The sequence below is a fragment of the Borostomias antarcticus genome, assembly GCF_949987555.1.
Source record: "Borostomias antarcticus genome assembly, chromosome: 3".
Lineage (NCBI taxonomy): Eukaryota > Metazoa > Chordata > Actinopteri > Stomiiformes > Stomiidae > Borostomias > Borostomias antarcticus.
In genome coordinates, this window is record NC_140236.1 from 9,131,231 (window position 1) to 9,150,288 (window position 19,058).

The 19,058-nt window shown below is 44.1% G+C and overlaps 1 protein-coding gene across 1 annotated transcript; it reads right to left on the reverse strand.

Annotated features, from left to right (window-relative positions):
• Positions 1–7,460: 7,460 nt before the first annotated feature.
• Positions 7,461–10,375, reverse strand: LOC311307174 (uncharacterized protein; the record flags this gene model as incomplete). The annotated part of the gene is given in 7 exon segments (XM_084435974.1): positions 7,461–7,783; positions 8,074–8,102; positions 8,148–8,251; positions 8,387–8,505; positions 8,790–8,960; positions 8,963–9,002; positions 10,355–10,375. Coding segments are annotated over 7 exon segments (807 nt in total).
• Positions 10,376–19,058: the final 8,683 nt, after the last annotated feature.

Sequence of the window (19,058 nt, forward strand, 5' to 3'; positions counted from 1 at the left end):
TCAAGGCCGTCTTTCGAGAAGAGACAGCTTTGTGTAGAAGGAAGGAGGGGGGTGTGTGTGACACCCCCCCTTCTCCAAAGGTTAAAACCACTATTCAGTGTGTATGTGCTTTGATTTGGGTTCAGACAGCATACAGAGAGGTCAACTGTACATTAGGCATGCCATCGTCTTTTGTATGTCAAACCTCCTGTAATAAATCGCTTTTGCTGAGGCTCAAATCCCGTGTTGGAGAGATTCATTTGGAACACCTGAGAAAGGAGGCACTGGACTGTGTGGTATATCTAGAGATTGGGGGTCCGTCTTTTATTGGAAACAAGAAAACACAACGCAGAGCTAATCAAGGACAATAATAAAAGACAAAGAGATTCAACACAGGTAAAAAATGTGCAAAACCTAATGCAAAAGGGTACACAGGTATTACACAAACTAGGGGATGGTGGAATAATGTTAAATCAGAGCCAATAACATAATATATGCAATAACATAAGTTATGAGACATGTATAAACCCCTTGAGATTAACCATCTAGTTTCCGAGGGGGTCCTATATGTCATATATGACAAATACTACATAACAACGGAAGTGTAAAAGTAAATAAACAGATAATAGTATAATCTTCAATACAACAACGTACATACGGACAGTAGACAATAACAACAACACAAAAACAAAACAATTAATGAAAAACATTACAACCATTAGGCAGCCAAGTATCAGATAAACAGTGGATCTTAAATACATGTACAGTACGACCCCACTTATCTGAACCCAACGGGACCGAAGGTCGTTCGTATCTCTGAAATGTCCAGATGACTGAAACATGTTAAAATGCACCAAATTCAATAAGTGGTACTTGTTTCATATAGACTCATAATAGACCGATAAATACCCTTAATTACTTGTGTAAATGCATCAAAATTGCAATCAAATAGCCAACTAAACTCATACAGTCTAGCCTATAATAGACCTACAGTAGCCTATAATAAAATAACCGAATTTCCACTTGAGTGCATGCTTTGATCAAATACAGTACTTTATTCTCAAACGAGGCCTACGCTGCATCGATAGGCTACTGTATTCGCAGAACAAAATGGTATAGCCTAAAAACAACCCAACGTTAGAACAATTAGAGCAAATGATAGTCAATAAATAAATAAATGAAATGACAGACAAGTTGTAGTGTCTTAGGCTATTGTAGCCTAAAATAAAGTCTCTAAAACAACCGATGTAGGCTAACGTGGCCTAGGCTGTAAGCTATTATTTAACAAATACAGTAGGCCTAGTATAGGCTAATCTACATGCTTACAATACGTCTGTGTTCCTGAAGTCCATTAACTGGGAACGAAAAATTACTCGATACTCATCTGGTTGCTGACGCGCTTTCTGGCTACCAAGGAATGCAGCTCTCGCGCAGCAGACTTGTTTGCGTTTTGCGCTCGACATTAAAGTAACAAAGAAATGAAACATGACAGTACAACCTACAGGCAACATGTAGGTCTATACAGTTCTGTTTTTATTCACAGTAGGATACAGTACTGTAATGAAAATCCCACCAGTAACCAGATAACAGGCTAAAAAAAAAGAAAAGTATTTTAAGCCTGTCCGGTAGACCGGGAGGTTCGGATCTCTGAAGTTCGGATGAGTGGGGTCCTACTGTAGATATAAAGATCAGATACCAGAAGTATGAATGGGTAACAGCTTCAATGATAACGAGCATTGAGTCTCAAAGTAAGAGGACAGGGCATGCTTAAACGTAAAGATGTGATAGATGGGGGCGGCTGTAGCTCAGTTGGTAGAGCAGGTCGTTCAATGATCGAAAGGTCATCGAGGTCATCGAATCCCAGCTCCGACTGTCCAAATGTCGAAGTGTCCTTGAGCAAGACACCTAACATCAAATTTCTCCCAATGAGCAGGTTAGCACCTTGCATGGCAGCTACCGCCATTGGTGTGTGAGTGTCTGTGAATGAGAGGCCATTGTAAAGCGCTTTGAGTGCCGCTAAGGTGGAAAAGCGCTATATAAGTGCAGTCCATTTTACCATTAGATCTGATATTGGATGGTATGTTATTCTAATCTGCTAGGGCTTTAAACATAAAGGCTCTTTTTCCTACTGTTTTCTTAGCATGATGAACAGAAAACTAGGGCTGAGTACATTGGTAATTTATGGGATTGGAATTTGAAATAAAAGGAACAAGACACTGATTTAAATAATGAAGATAATTTAAATTAATACATTTAAATTTAATTTGAAGCCAGAGAATGTGTCGTCTTACCTTTAAGGATGGTCATTTCAATGCATCATACAGTACATTGTACAATGATGCGTAGAAAAAGGACATCCAAGGACAAATCTACAGATTCTATTATAAACTGTGTTAAGAGGATTCAGGTCAGATTTCGATGCGGTTTGATATACAACATCACAGTAATCCAGAATCAGAATTATAGGTTGTGTGACAGTTCCGTAACACATGATCAATATGTGATTTGAATGAGAGCTTGGAGTCAAGCCATAGACTGAGGTATTTAATGTTGTCAACTTTATTCAGAGGAGTACCGGTTATTACACAGGAACCAGGTTTGGATTTTAGTTTCTGTCTGATAACAAAGATCATAATGTAGGACTTTTGTTAAACAATAGTTTATTTTGTCTTGTAAGATGTTAAAATCAGACTGAAGGGAGGCTTGAATTTGTGGCAGATCAGGTCTAGATGTGTATATTATATTGTCATCGACATAAAGTTGGGCACAGCAGTTAGTGTGAATTGATTTTAAGTTGTAAACATAAATATAAAAGAAAAGTGTTTCCAATGTTGAACCCTGGGGCACACCTCTTTGTTGGATCAACAGTTCAGAGTTATTAACATGTCGGATGACACATTGTTTTCTGTTATGAAGGTATGCATTGAATCATAGAATCACATCAATCAAACGGGTCTAGAAAGCTGCTGCTTGCCTGGTGTTCAATCACCCCAAGTTCTCCCACACAACTTCGCTTCTCCGTTCCCTACACTGGCTCCCTGTAGCGGCTCGCATCCAGTTTTAAACTCTGGCACTAGCCTACAGGGCAATGAAAGGATCAGCCCCCTCCGACCTCCAGGCCATGGTCAAGCCCTATATCCCCTCCCGACTGCTATGCTGCTACCCTAGCCCAGCAGTGGTGAACAAACTGCCCATCTTTCGTCACAGGCTCAAAACTAATCTCTTCAAGAAGTACTACAACAATCCTCCCTCTTAAGCACCTATTGTATTTGAGATTGCTATTCTTACACTTTGCCTTCAGCACTAGATTATGCTCTTAGTCATTTGTTTTAGAAAGGAGAGGCTCGTGAGTTCGGGCAAGAAGTAGTACATTGGCTTTTCCTACATTAAATGCAATTATTGTTAGTCGCTTTGGATAAAAGTGCCTGCTAAATGACTGTAATGTAATGTAATCATATATATATAATAAGGTTTCAAATAGTTTTTTTAGGATTGGAAGCAGAGGTTAGAATTTTAGAGCGGAAGAAAGCAGCTTTAGCAGGAGATAGGGAGGAGGAGAATGTGGAAAGAAGAGATTGGAAGTCTGGGAGTCTGCCTTTTCTCCATTTACGCTCAGCTATTCTCAACCGCCATGGGGCAGTTGGAGTTGGGCGTGCAGGCCTGGAGTTGAGGGGACAGAGATTGTCCAGAGAATAGGAAAGAGTAGAGAGGAGAAGATCAGTGGCAGTATCAGAGGGTAGGAGAGAGAAGGATTCAGGGGCAGGGAGGGTGGATGTAACAGCAGAGGAAAGGTCAGTAGGGGAGAGTGAGTGGAGGTGGCTACGGATAGTAACCATGTGGGTAGGAGGAGGAATTATGGGGGAAGAGGGGATGGAGAGGGAGTAGGACATGAAATAGTGGTCAGAGGGATGGAGGGCAGTGACAGTAGCTAGTGGTGGAACAGGGTCTAGTGAAGATGAGATCCAGCTGGTTGCCGGCTTTGTGAGTAGGAGGAGAAGAAGAGAGGTGAAGATCGAAGGAGGAGAGGAAAGAGAGAAGGGGTTCCAATTTCTTACTCTGGATGTTGAAGTCGCTGAGAAGGATGAGTGCGGACCCATCATCAGGCAAGTGCGAAACTAGTGTATCAAGCTTCTCCAGGAAATCACCAAGGGGGCCTGGTGGGCGATACACAGTAACAATGGTGAGCTTGATTGGATACGTGACAAAGACAGCATGGAATTCAAAAGAGGGCGGGGAAAACTGGGATAGAGTGGCGAGAGTATTTCCATTTTGGGGAAATAAGCAGGCCAGTACCACCACCTCGCCTCGCAGCTCTGGAAGGGTGGGAGAAAGCCTACACGTCTGACAGGGCTGTGGGTGTAGCAGTGTTCTCTGGTGTGATCCATGTCTCGGTGAGAACAAGAAAGTTGAGGGAGAGCGAGGATGCATAGCCTGAGATTAACTCAGTTTGGGGCACCGCCGACTGGCAATTCCAAAGTCCCCCTGTCACCACGTGCTCGCTTTGAGTTGAGAGAGTAGGATAGATAAGGTTAGAAGGGTTACGGAGTCTGGAGGTGACCCAATGTCTGCGTGACCCCCGGAGAGGGGACAGAACAGGAATAGGATGCAAACACATAGTGATAACAAAACAGGTAGAGAAGTAAATGTAGTGCTAGATGAGACATAGACGTAGACGCACTACTTTCCTGACACAGTCTTTCTTGAAAAAGTCGCTCTTGAATAAGTTGCCTTCGGTCGCAGGCCAGAGGGACCTGTCGCCGTGTAGGGCAGCAGTGTTTAAGGCCTGTTGCCGCTGATTGCTAATCATCTGCCAGGAGAGTAGGCCACTCCCTCAGGGTAATTAGTCTATGTCAGGCAGATAGGCATATTTGAAATCAATAATGGAAGGCTAAGAACATGACAAATGCAGTACCTTCATAAGGGACCTCAAGGACAATGCTTCATCTCCTTGTCGGTATGTGTCTATCCTTACAACTGTACCTGAGACAACACAAAGGCTCCATTCAATTTGGGGAAGATTAAAGAATTTTGGAGATATTTAAGATACGTAGCATTCAATACTGGCCCATTGTTACACTCATCCTCATTATAATGATTCAAACACAAAATGTGATAACGTTACGACAGTATGACAGTGCACTTACTCGCAGAGCCTGTGGGGCGCAGTTCTGAGAAAACGCTATGTATTGCTTTAACATCCCAAACAGTGAAAAGCCCAAAACAAACATTGAATGTGTTCTAAGTTGGCCCTTGCTACACCCTTCACCAAGTTTTATGAAAATTGGTCCGCTAGTTTTTGCATAATCCCAGTCTGAAAGACGAATGGAGGTGAATGGACAAACCAGGAAACGGCTTGTGGACCTGCCCCATGATTCGAATCGGCTCCAACCCTTGAAAGGGTTCTAGGTTGGCCCATGCTACACCCCTCGACCAAGTTTCTTTAAAATCAGTCTGTTAGCTTTTGCATAATCCTGCTAACCGTACCAACCCCCCCCCCCCCCCCCCCCCCCCTCCTCCCAGCAGCTTGAGTGAAGCCAGCGCCACCCATTGGTTGTTTGTGAAACTACGGGAGAGAAAAATATACAGTGCCTGTGTTTGCGTGCTTGTGGTTTGGTTCCATATTTTCTCTTTTGCATGTTAGTGTAACCCACTATATCTGTATTTGACTATGGAAAATGTGTTATTTTGTCACGCATCTTTATGCAAGAACTACGGAACTGCAGGCCCTCTTTGTGCATGTGTGTGTGTGTGTGTGTGTGTGTGTGTGTGTGAGTGTGTAGGTGTGTGAGTGTGTGTGGGTGTGTGTGTGAGAGTGTCTGTGTGGGTGTGAAAGTGTATGTTAGAGTGTGTGTGCGTACGTGTGTGTGTTCAGTTACACCGTCCTTCTGAGAAACTGTGTTGTAACTGATTAACAAGGCTGTTGCGGTGGCGGTTTTGGGCCGCAGGCTGACTTTGCATATGGCCTTGTGAGAAAGAGGTGTGTGTTTGTGTGTTTGTGTGCTTGTGTGTTTGGGCCTGGTTTGGGAAAGAAGGAATAGGGGTTAGATGCAGTACTAGCAGCCCACTCTGCTCTGGTATCATGTTGTGCCTCCTGGTTATTTTCAAAGCTCAGACTGATACTGCAGATGTTATTTTGAGTTGAGATTTATTCAATCATATCACAAAACCGAAGGCTGAAAAGAACGCTATCACACAAACGGATCATCTTTCAAGTAAATTCCGAACATATAAAAAGATCAAAATGATATATTCTTCATCCCCCCCAAAAAATTGAATACCATTAATAACCATCTACTTATAAAGTAGCTATTATGTGTATTTACAATCCTCAGATTTACGTCATCTTCAAAGCCAAATGACTTCTCCCTTCAAGCACCACATAAAAAACAGCCCTTGCCCTTGTGCAGATCTTCAAAAAGCAGATTGGTATAAGCAATAGGTCCAAGGTTTCCCAGCTGAGCCCAACAGACCTATACATGGATCCACCATTGTGTTGTTTTCACCTGCCCAGTTTGTTCAGATCTACTAATAACATAATGGAATGTCTGATATTGAATATCAATATTGATATGGTTTCCTCTCGTTGATTAGTACTCCTCGAAACCTTATACGTTTACATGAATGTTATAAAAACACAAGCCCTCTTATTTTCTCTTTCCCTCGGTCCACCGCTTCTCAAGTGTAATGTCATCTCTGGCTTTTGTAAATACTCAGTATTCATCTGTTTTCCCTGCTGGGTTAACGGGTTAGCTTGTAAGATACTGTTGGACATGGAGTTAGCAGAAAGCACATACTAACAATTCTCTAAATCACTCCCTGCCTGATTCACTAGCATGACAATAGAATTAGTTGTTGTTGTTGTTGTTGTTGTTGTCATTGTTGTAACATCTGAAGGAATGAGAATATTCCTTGTTAAAGGAATGAGATGAATTAAAAGCCAAATGAGAAGCTGTTCTAAAGTACTGTCCAATATACAACATTGTATCTACATGCACATGGTAACTAACACTCATCTTCCCACTGCTTTAAACCACAATGTCAACGCTAGTGTTTGTTTTCTTGTGTGTGTGTGTGTGTGTGTGTGTGTCAACATATGTGTGTGTCTAAGTGTGAGTGTCTTCCCTAGTAGGTGTGTGTCATGCTGCATGTCTGTGTGTGTGTGTGTGTGTCTCCTAGTGTGTGCGTGTGTGTATGTGTCCAAGCATTTGTGCTCCCCAGCAGGCTTCTCAGAGTACCCTCCTACTGTGTGTGTGTGTGTGTGTGTGTGTGTGTGTGCCTCCCCTGGCGTTTGCTCCCCCAGCAGGCCTCTCAGAGTCCCCTCCTAGTGTGTGTGTGTGTGTGTGTGTGCGTGTGTGTGTGTGTGCATCATGGTGTGTGTGCGTCCCCTGGCGTGTGCTCCCCCAGCAGGACTCTCAGAGTCCCCTCCTAGTGTGTGTGTGTGTGTGCGTGTGTGTGTGTGTGTGTGCGTGTGTGTGTGCGCATCATGGTGTGTGTGCGTCCCCTGGCGTGTGCTCCCCCAGCAGGATTCTCAGAGTCCCCTCGTTGAACTGGTAGGTCAGCTTCCTCTTGACCTTGCAGATCTCGCCGGTGCGGGTGTAGTTCCTCAGTGCGCGCGCCATCTTCTGGTAGGTCATGGTCTTGCGGTTGCCCTTGCGACGGCCCCATATCTGGGCCAGGCGCTCCTTGTTCTGGGAGGAGAACTGGAAGGTTCCGGTGGATGACTGGACCCACCAGATGCAGCTGCGCATGGACGGAGTCTCCAGCATCTCGAACAGGAACTGGAATAGACGCTCCTTCCTCTTTCCTGTGTGTGTGTGCGGGGGGGGGGGGGGGGGGGGGTCGGGAAGGTGAGACGTGTGAGGTGAGTACAGAGAGAAGTGAGAATCGTGTGTTTGTGTGTGCGTCGGTGTGTGTGTGTGTGTGTGTGTGAAGTGTGTCGGTCATGGGTGAGTATTGTCTAATGGTGTATTGTTGGGTGTGTGCGTGTGTGCGTATGTCTGAACGGAATTATTAAATCATTTTACCTGTGCGTGTTTGTGTGCATACGTGTTTGCGTGCATGTTTGTGTGCGTGCGCGTGTGTGTGTGTGTGTACCTGAGATCGGTGCGAGGGGCAGGGTGGCGCTCTGTTCTGGGGAGGGTGAGGGGGTGTAGGGGTAGTCCTGGTACTGGGAGGGTGAGGGGGAGTAGGGGTAGTCCTGGTACTGGGAGCTACTGGACTGGGAGTCCGAGTCACTACAAGTGGCCGTCTCATAGGAATACACACCGTGATCCTGTAACACACGCATGCACACACAAATACACCTCAGTTATAGAAATGTATATGTGTGAACTCAGGAAATCATCATCAAAACATCATTGAGGAAAACAAAAGGAATTGAACTTGAGTAGCAGGCAGCGGAGCCTACCCAGTGTTTGGCATGGGGGCTGGGCCAGGCTGGGGGCGGGGCCAGCTCCTCATACTCCTCCCCGGGGGCGTGGGCGCCGCAGTACCACTGGTACGCGTGTTGGCCGGACCAGCTGTTCTCTGAGAAGGAGACGACATAGTGAGTGTCTCACACAAACACGCACGCACACACACATGCACACACGCACGCACCCAGAACAACTGTTCTCTGTGAAGGAGTTGATATACAGTAGTATTACACACTCACTATTTCTCTCTTTCGCTCTCTCTCTCTCTCTCTCTCTCTCTCTCTCTCTTTTTCTCTCTCTGTTGCACGCTCCTCTTCCATCTATGCTTTCACGCAAATGCACATACACACTCAGACACAGACACACACACACACAGAAACACAATATCCTCCTCACCTGTGATGCTGGCCTCCTGGTGTGAGTGTGTGTGTGTGGGCTGTGAGGGGGCGCGGGGCGGGCTGGGCGGGGCCCGTGCGTGCTGCACCTCCTGTGAGTGTTCCTGGAGGTACTCCTCGATCACCTCCAGGTCCACCTCCGCAGAGGACGCCGCAGCCGCGCCCCCCCAGGCCCCCGCCCCCCGCCCAGACCCAGCTGGGGCAGGTAGCTCATCTGGGGGGGAAGACAGAGATTAGGAGAGGGCTAGAGAGAGCATGTACACACATACAGGACATGAGCACAAGCACTCTCCCCCACCCTCATGTCACACATTAGAGTAAACGCTTTGCATGAAGGGCGGCCGTTATCTGAACCCATCAGCAGGGCTTTGCATGACACAGTAAACATGTCAGTGAACTGATGGAGATTACATCACACGTGTTTGCTTCTTCTGTGAGAAAAAAAAACCCTGAAATCTAAACATCTGAATTAAATTAGTAAATTTCTCTTTAAATAATTTGCCTATCGATACATGACACCACTGGCGATTTCCTCCATCACAAAAAGTTCCAGTTTCTTTCCACACTTTTTTGTTATGATACAGACCATCTCTATCTCTCTCTCTCTCTCTCTCTCTTTCACACACACACACACACACACACACACACACACACACACACACACACACACAAACACACACCTGTAATGGCCAAATGCCTCCCAGACATGTCACTAATACAGGAGTGCTTTTGTTGGTCAATCCATCATGGTCATGGAACATGTTGTCTGCTTTGACTGGCAAATGCATGCAAGTGTTTGTCACCCTCATTTACGGTGGTCAGAGTGTCAGACCAATAACTGAAAGGTTGCTGGTTCAAAACCCGACAGGGCCACTAAACTGGTGCCTATACTGTTTACCCTTGAACCAGGCACTTAACACTAGCTCGTACAGATACAGTAAAACAAAACAAAAAACACTGCACCCACGGTGGGGACAACCCAGGAAAATGGTATGTTTACTCAGTATGCATTCAAAATAGACAGAAACTTGTTATTTCAGTACTTAGTCTTTGCAGATTTGTCTGTTTAAAGTGCCCATACTTTTCTTGGACAGGGCAGTTTACAGTTCACTTATTATTTATCAATATGGAATACTGCCTATTTGATTTGACAGACACTGTAGGTACTGCACTCTTATACCGCTTGCGCTTATAGACTTTGTTGTATATTTTTTTGTATATTTTGTGTATTGTGTACCTACTCCAGATTAGTCCCTGTTGGTGCCTCTTTGTTGTCCTTACTGCTGTAAAAACAATTTCCCCTCAGGGAGAAATAAAGTACCGATCTGTCTTTGTTTTGTGTTTATTACAAATTGTGGTTATGGGTTAACATGGTTTTCCCAGTAAACACTGATTCCCACAGAAGCACTATCACGCCATCAAAAGCATGTATTTGTAATTTATAAATTTCTGACAGATTGGTTACTCAGACAGACAGACAGACAGACAGACAGACAGATACACACACACACACACACACACACACACAATGCCACTCTGTGAAGTAAAACAAATAAACACACTTACTGTCTCTAGAGTGGCCAGCATGCTTCCACGCTATCTGAAAAACAAAAAGACATTCTGTAAATACCATGAGCGATAGATACACAGACACAGATGTACTGCGCACAAACACCAAGCACACACAGAACAGCATGACCTCAGAAGTGAAAGTAAAGTTTGCCATAGTCAGAGATTCTAATCATGAAGTTTCTTTAACACACACACACATCCAAAATGACAAAAATAAAATACCTTTTAAAACTGGTAAACTCAACACAAAGAAGTGCCAAAAAAGTACTGGTAGTTCATAGAACTATTACAGAGACTGGTGGGTTGAGATAACTGTACCTGTTTGAGTCACGGAGCAGCAGTGTTGAGTGTTTGTGTGCGCGCGCGTGTGGGTGTTTAAGTTGAGTAACAGCCTGAAGTAGTAGTATCCGTCAGACAGAGGCATGAGAGAGAGAGAAGGATGTGGAAGCTCACCTGTGTGACATTGCCATCTGGCTGACCATTTTATACCTGCCTGCCCCCCCCCCCCCCCCCCCTCTCTCTCTCTCTCTCTCTCTCTCTCTCTGTCTCTCTCTCTCTCTCTCTCTCCTGGATTCTCCGATGGCCAACCCTCTTGTTTATTATGCAAAATGGCTCTTCGTCAGGCCAGGTGATGTGCAATGTGTAATGATGGTGAAAGGGGGAGGGGCTTATCAGGGACAATTGTTCTCGCTTCCATTGTTTTCTTTCTTTCTCTTTTCAAGTAAAGAAGATGATGGACAACAGTCTTCATTACAGAACAGCAGTCTTCATCACAGAACAACACTCTCCATCACAGAACAACAGTCTTTATCACAGAACAACAGTCTTCATCACAGAACAGCAGTCCTCATCACAGAACAAGTCTCCATCACAGAACAACAGTCTTCATCACAGAACAGCAGTCCTCATTACAGAACAGCAGTCTCCATCACAGAACAGCAGTCTTCATCACAGAACAAGTCTCCATCACAGAACACCAGTCTTCATCACAGAACAACTCTCCATCACAGAACAGCAGTCTTCATCACATAACAGCAGTCTCCATCACAGACCAGCAGTAATTATCAGCAGTATTTATCACAGAACAGTCGTCATCACAGAAAAGTGGTCTTCACCACAAAACAACTCTCCATCACAGAACAGCAGTCTTCATCACAGAACAATAGTTTTCATCACAGAACAGCAGTCTCCATCACAGAACAGCAGTCTTCATCACAGAACAGCAGTCTTCATCATGCTCTAACGCGAAGGCTAACATGTTGTTATTCACATTTTAGACATGCTTAAATGTAGAGTACACACGTTTTTCAAAATGTGGAATAGCAGAAGAAATTTTAGTTTTTGGTTGGTTGTTCACCTTGGAACACGTGATACAATCAGAATTTTGTGGTTGGTTGTTCACCTTGAAACACGTGAGGGGTATACATTTGCGAGGACTTTTGAGGGTGGATTGGGTGGGTCAAACAACTTTGGTGAGACAACACTGAGTGCAAGATTAGCTAGTTAAACTAGCAAACAACACCGTTTTACAAGCAACTAGCAAACAACACTACTAGCTAGTAAACTAGCTCACATTCTTACTGTTATTATTAGCTAGCATTAGCTACTGTTCTTGTAGCTACTGTTCGCATTAGCTAGAGCATACTCTAACGCTAGCTAACACTAGGATGCTAGGCACACCTAGCATTAGCTGTCGTTAGAATATGAGATAGCTAGATAGCTAGCTAGTTATTCACAGTAGGGATGTGCACGGTTAACCAAGTACTCGAGTACCCGAGTAGGCGATCTGCTAGTCGGAAAATAAACACTACTCGGTTAATCTAAAGGCTATACAATATGGCATGTTTGGCCGTGAAAGCGCGCATTTCTGAGCGCCTGTGCCCTTTTTCAATTGTTACCAAAGAGGATAGAGCGTTGGCGGCTGCCTGGAGAAAAGCACTGTATACGGAGTCTTTTTTCGAGCGCTCCGGCTTTCTGAAAACATTGCCATCTCAACTTTTCAGAAAGGCACTGCCAACGTCACTGCGGCTCTTTCAGGCAACCAATGATCAGAATCAGATATTAGATAGGGCATGACTCGTCAGCTGTCTGGGGATCCCGGGGGACCCCCCTGCCTGGCTATTAAACGGAATATCTGAAAGTGCACCAATCGTAAAAATAATAAAAGCAGCCAGCTGTCAGGGGCAGTGATGACTGATTACTAGTTGACTACTGTGTAGCCAGCTAACTGGTTATGTTTTAAAAGCTATATTTATTTACATGGACACAGTTCTTGTGTGCAAAGTTACGTGGACACGAAAACGAGCAATAATTAGCCCATGGGCTTGCTAATGCTAGCTGTCCATGGTTCGGTTTTCCATACTGTTAAGCATTTTCGGATCAAACTACACCGTGGTTTTGCATAGTGTTAAAGCATTTTATGGATCGAGCCTCGGACTTTCAAACCTGTTACAGCGTAGGTAGCCTAGAGAACTAGTGAGTATAGCCTAAATATATGCCACTTTGTACTATGGCTCCACGGAGCACTCCCATCATTTTGCGGTAGGCTAATCATGTTGGTAATGAGGTGGTGCTGAAAAAGACAGCGAGTACCAGCACAGGTCCATGCGCGTGTAGCCTACTCCTATAGTTTTCCAGCCTGCTATAAATAAATATTGAATGAATAGGCCTATTGTTCAATAAATCTATTTAGTTTTGCATGGACATTTCTCTAATGAAGGCTCGACACCGAAACATCCATTATTGTCCAATAAATTGGAAGTGAGTGCTGCGGTTCTTCTGCTTTTTATATAACGCTAAAAATTCATTCACTTGTTATCCAGCATCGGCAGTAAAGGCTTGGTTTAATACTTAATTTTGAGTAGTAAATTAGAGGTCTGGTTGCATATTGTAGGCTTAGAGTTTTCAGAGTAGCCTAACAATAGGCTTAATAGGCTATGAGCTGGGCAGTGCATCCACATTAAAAGGCTGCGTTTTTCGATTCCGATAGCTTAATGAAAACCTGGTTGTGGGTTATTCAATCTGATGATAAGTAATGCATCCAACCACACATCAGCTTTTAATAGTTTATTTGCAAGGACATGGAAGAGACATGAAAGCACCGCCACGGTAATGACGGCGGAAAAAATGTTTTTCCCTCCGAGGGGGCCGGGGTTAAATGCGCTCTGTCTGGACGGTATCTTTTTTTGAGTAATCTTTTTTTTGAGTAATTGGTTACTCGAGTAGGATCAGGTTAGGTTACTCGGTTTTAAAATTAGTCGAAATTCCCATCCCTAATTCACAGTGTACACAAGCACCATCCACATCATCACAGGGGATAGACGTGGACACAGGGATCAGGCTAATTTACGAAACTGGACCCAGGAGTGGAGCTACTTGTGCTCCGCATATCACAATATGTGCCCGCGCAGTGGAATAGCTCAATGCTCGCTGCCCGAGTGCCTCCACACACGCGTGTTGTTGTTGTTTTTTAACATGCGTATTCTACGCTCGAGCAAGGCTCACACGTAGCATAAACACGTTTTACAAGGTGGACCAACTTATCTATTCTACGTTTTCCTCGTGATATCGGGTTGCACACACACAAACACACACACATCTCTCTATTCCTCACACACACGCACACACACACGCGCACGCACACACACACACACACACACTATAGCAGAGCGTCATTCCTCTGTTGTAAACTGTGGCAGGTGTATTGGCACACCAGACACCTGTTTAAACTTGAAACAGGTTTGTGAGAAGCTAACAGTCTACGCTTCTCAAGAAACCAGGCAGAGCCTATCCACTAACCAGCTTCAGGAGCACTGAGGATACCATTTTGACTGAATGATCATCATCCTATCTCAACAACAGTCCCATGCATGCACACACGCACACACACACACACTTAGCACTAGACCATCTAGCATCACATCCTCTGTATACACGAGTCCCATTGTGTAAGCACTTTCACATCCTCCATCACCGTCACACATGCCTCCCATCACACACACACACACACACACACACACACACACACACACACACACACACACTCACACACGCACACACACACACACACACACACACACACACACCACACACACATGCACGCATGCACCCACATACACTCCCCTGAGCTCAGTCATCGTCAGTAAAGTCTTCATAAGAACAAGTGTCATCAGCAGTCACAGTGCTAGATCATACACACTGTATGATGTGCCCTGTGTGGCACAGGGGTGTGCACTGCCGCCTCAAAGCAAAAAGGTTCCGTGTTCGATTCCCGTATGGGGATTTTTGGAGCTTTCTATGTGGAATGTGTATGTTCTCCCCATGCTCACAAGAGACTGCTTTTATATAAAAAGATGCAGAACAAATCGCACTCCTGTTCCTGACCAGGACCCTTGGATGAAGGACAGCATGGATGGGAAGATTTCTTCGCTCCTGTGTGTGTGTGATCTCAGTACACTGCTCCCTGTGAGTGTATGTGTGTGTGTGTGTGTGTGTGTGTGTGTGTGTGTGTGTGTGTGTGTGTGTGTGTGTGTGTGTCATAAACTGAAGCCTATAGACCAATGCGTTTTGATTTTGTGGGGAGCTCTTGTTTAGTAACAGATGTAGAGACTATCCTAATCATATTTTGTGTGAATGTTAGTTGCAAGTACAAGGTCTTCTATGTAATTATATGCATTTAACCATCTTTTAATGTAAAAGCCAGAAGACACAGAGTTTACAAAACAGTAATACAACTCTAAATGTAAACGGCACTTATAATATTTAGTTATTTGTCTGTAGGCTTCAACTGTAAGATGAATAAACCAGAATTTCAATTCCATTGGTTTCAGACCTCTGGAAACAGACGTCTGCCAGGGTGGACTCTAGTACAGCATGTGACGTGGCTTTGTTGAGTTGTCTGTTACACTGACTGGGGATTCCCCTGTCTCTCACAGACACACACACACACACACACACACACACACACACACACTGACAGGATGACATTATGTCACTCACTGGATGTTCTCCAACCTTAATCAGCACATCTCACTCCGACGGAGGCTACCTATTCTCTCTTCCTCTTCTCTCTCTCCCTCCCTTTCTCCCCCCCCCCCTCTACTCTCAGATTCCCTCCTTTCACCCCTCCACCCCATAGCCTCGATCAGACCTGAGCAACCAACGCAGCGCACTAACTACCCAAAGTTCAGACAAACTGGCCTACGACACACAGCATAACCTCATTCTGTCAGCGATGTGATATACTGTAGAGTGTGTGTGTGTGCATGTGAGGGGGCTGGCAGTTGTATATCTTAAGTACTGTACTTAAAGGACAGGTTCGTAATTTAATAATAATAAACCATGTTAAAAAGGTTATTTACGATCAATACAACGGCCGATATCAAGGTTTCGTCAAATGTTGCACTCCCAAGATATAGTCCGTCATCGCCAACACACTCAGTGGATCCATAGGTGCATAGACAAAATCCCTCAAAAACACCATAAACTCTCATTTTCAAAGACAGGCAACTCACCGAGCGGTCACTGGTGTCCATTGATGTTCTGACAAAAAAATCGCCATAAAGTATGCTTCCGATCAAGTTTTATTTCATTTAGCATATAAGTATTTTCAGTCGCAGTACATACGTTTGTAAACTTCCGCTTGAACTTTGGGAGGTCTTGACTGAGTTTGGAGGCACCGTAGAAGAAGAAGAAGAAGAAGAGACACTTCCGGGTCACAGGTCTACACAACAACAACAACAACAACAAGGATTTAGAGCAGATTCAGCTTGGCGCTCGGGTGAGAACAATGTAATATGAGTCTTTCAGGTGCTCTTGGGGTTTGGGAGGGAAACTTCCATTAAAAAATCTTAAAAAACCAACATGTTTCGACTGCACTGGTCTTCTTCTCTGCCCTGAAGAAGACCAGTGCGGTCGAAACATGTTGGTTTTTAAGATTTTTAGCCCAAGATGATTGAATAAAGGCTTTTTTTCTCCTACCATCCTCGCCTTCTGTTTTTGAGTGCCTGGGAACCTGCTGTTTTTGAAACAACAATGATTTCTTTGCAGCTGGTATTTAATTGATAGTGTTAGGTAGAAGTGTTTGTTGATGAAAACAAATATGGGACGCAGATGAATCTAGACATCTCTGACTTTGTTGTCAATACAAATCAATGGATATAATATGATCAATAAAATCCGATCGAAAGCATACTTTGTGGTGATTTTTTTGCCAGAACACCAACAGACACCAGTGACCACTCTCTGACTTTCTTCTCTTTGAAAACAAGAGTTCATGGTGTTTTTGAGGTGTTTTCTATATGCATCTATGGATCCATAGAGTGTGTTAGCAGCGACGGGCTATATCTCGAGAGTGCAACGTTTGACGAAACTTTGATATCGGCTGTTGTATATGATCGTAAATAACCTTACAACATGGCTTACAATGCGAAATTCCAAACCTGTTCTTTAACTAGCGTGACTACATTCCTGACTGGAAGGATTGACGTCGTTTTGACAGTAGGTCTGTCTTTACAGGGGGAATCCATCATGGTGAAATATCAGCGCAGCTCTGCTCAACCCCTAAACCCATCAGTGTGTGTGGACTCAGAGGAGTTATGACACTAAGTGATCTGGGAGGGCTCCAGAGAAAATTGGATGGCAATTCCCAACACTTATCTATTCTCAGTTCCCACATTTGTATGCATTTCTTATCCCCATGAGACACTTTGTTCACACACACACACACACACACACACACACACACACACACACACACACACACACACACACACACACACACACACAAACTTCTCTGGTCTTGTCCCTCATAAGTGCAGGCAATTGGAGACTGCTGAGGGCATGTGTGATATTGTAGTGTATGTGTGTGTGTGTGTGTTTGTGCGTGTCTGTGTGTGTGTGTGTCTGTGTGTGAGAGAGAGAGAGAGAGAGAGAGAGAGAGAGAGAGAGAGACCCTTAGCAAAAATGCAGTTATTAGCTCAAACAACTCGACAGCTGTGACAATACGGCCAGTGATTTCCCCCGAATGTGATAGGCAGACCATCTGGAGTATGGGAGTTTTATGAACCTCTCTCTCTCTCTCTCTCTCTCTCTCTCACACACACACACACACACACACACACACACACACACATACACACACACAGCTAGACACTCTTATCACACTCTCACACAGCCAGCTGTTGACTCTGCAAGTTTGCGATCACACACATGCGCAAGCACACACACACACAGACACACATGCACAAATACACACCCACACACAGACAGCCACACACACACACACCTCTTGGGCAGTGGAAGATTTTAGTAAGTGTGTGTTCTCTAGCATTGAAACCATCCTAAACTAGGTGTTAGTGGTTACCATGGTGCACCACTCTGCAGTAAAGCAGCCCGCTCTACAGGGTTAGGCTGAACTTCCCTGAGATGTTGAGACAATTCCCCAAATCTGCACCTGTGTCACATGTGATGAAACACCCCCCCCCCTTCCCCCACACACACACACTTGCACACAGAGATGAACACACACAGCCACTCAAGTGCACAAATGTGTTGACCGATATATTTTTAAGTTGATTTGAATAGGGAGATTATACAGTATTTCTGTTAAAATCAAATTCTGATTATGCAGTGGAAATGCCTAACAGCCATTGCACTGCCAAACATACTGTATTCTTCTCAATGATAGATGAGACATGATTGTGTTGAACACCCCTCATGTTGCACTCCCTCATCAAAAGACTATACCCCCCCCCCCCCCCCAATCAACTGATCAGGCAAAATATGACTCCTGCACTGTAAAACAAGTAGCAAAACATAAATTCCACCAAAAATCTTAAAGGAGTAGTAAAGGGAAAATACATGTTTAGCCCTGTTTTAAGGTTACTTATGATCATATACAATGGTTCAGATCAAAACTTTGACAAAACTAGCACTTTTGAGAAGGTCTGATAATTGTTCCAACGTTTTGGTCATACAATGGATGTGGATGGGCACCTTGAAAAATATTTCAAAAACATGTTAAACTCTCGATTTCAAGACAAGAAGCTCACCGAGGGGGTAATTGGTGTCCGTTGGTGTTCTGACATCAAATTCGCGGCAAAGTATGAATCATGTAGGGTTTTATTGATCATTTTATGAAATCCGTTGACTTGTATTGACGCGACCGTTGTAGATGTGTAGATCAATCCGCAGAGGGGATTCAGGAAGCGGAACTACTTACGGTAGCTATTGTTATTGTTTATGTTGCTAGACTACCTAGTTCTATGCTAAATATTTAAAAAAGCCTTTACAGATGAACTACAATCTTACTTTATGGCGAATTATATGTCAGAACGTCAACTAACACCTCAGTGAGTTTTTTGTCTTTGAAATCGAGAGTTTAACATGTTTTTGAAAGATTTTTCAAGATGCCCACCCACATCCATTGTATGACCAAAACGGTGGTAGAGCAATTATCAGACTTTCTCAAAAGTCCTAGTTTTGTCAACGTTTTGATCTGAACCATTGTATATGATCATAAGTAACCTTAAAACAGGGCTAAACATGCATTTTCCCTTTACTACTCCTTTAAAAGCTTAGTTAGCTTAGTATGATAAGACCACCCTCTCTCTCGGTCTCTCTGTCTCCTCTCTCTCGCTGTCTCTCTCTCCCTCACTCTGCCTCCCTCTCTCTCTCTCTCACTCTGTAACCATGCCGG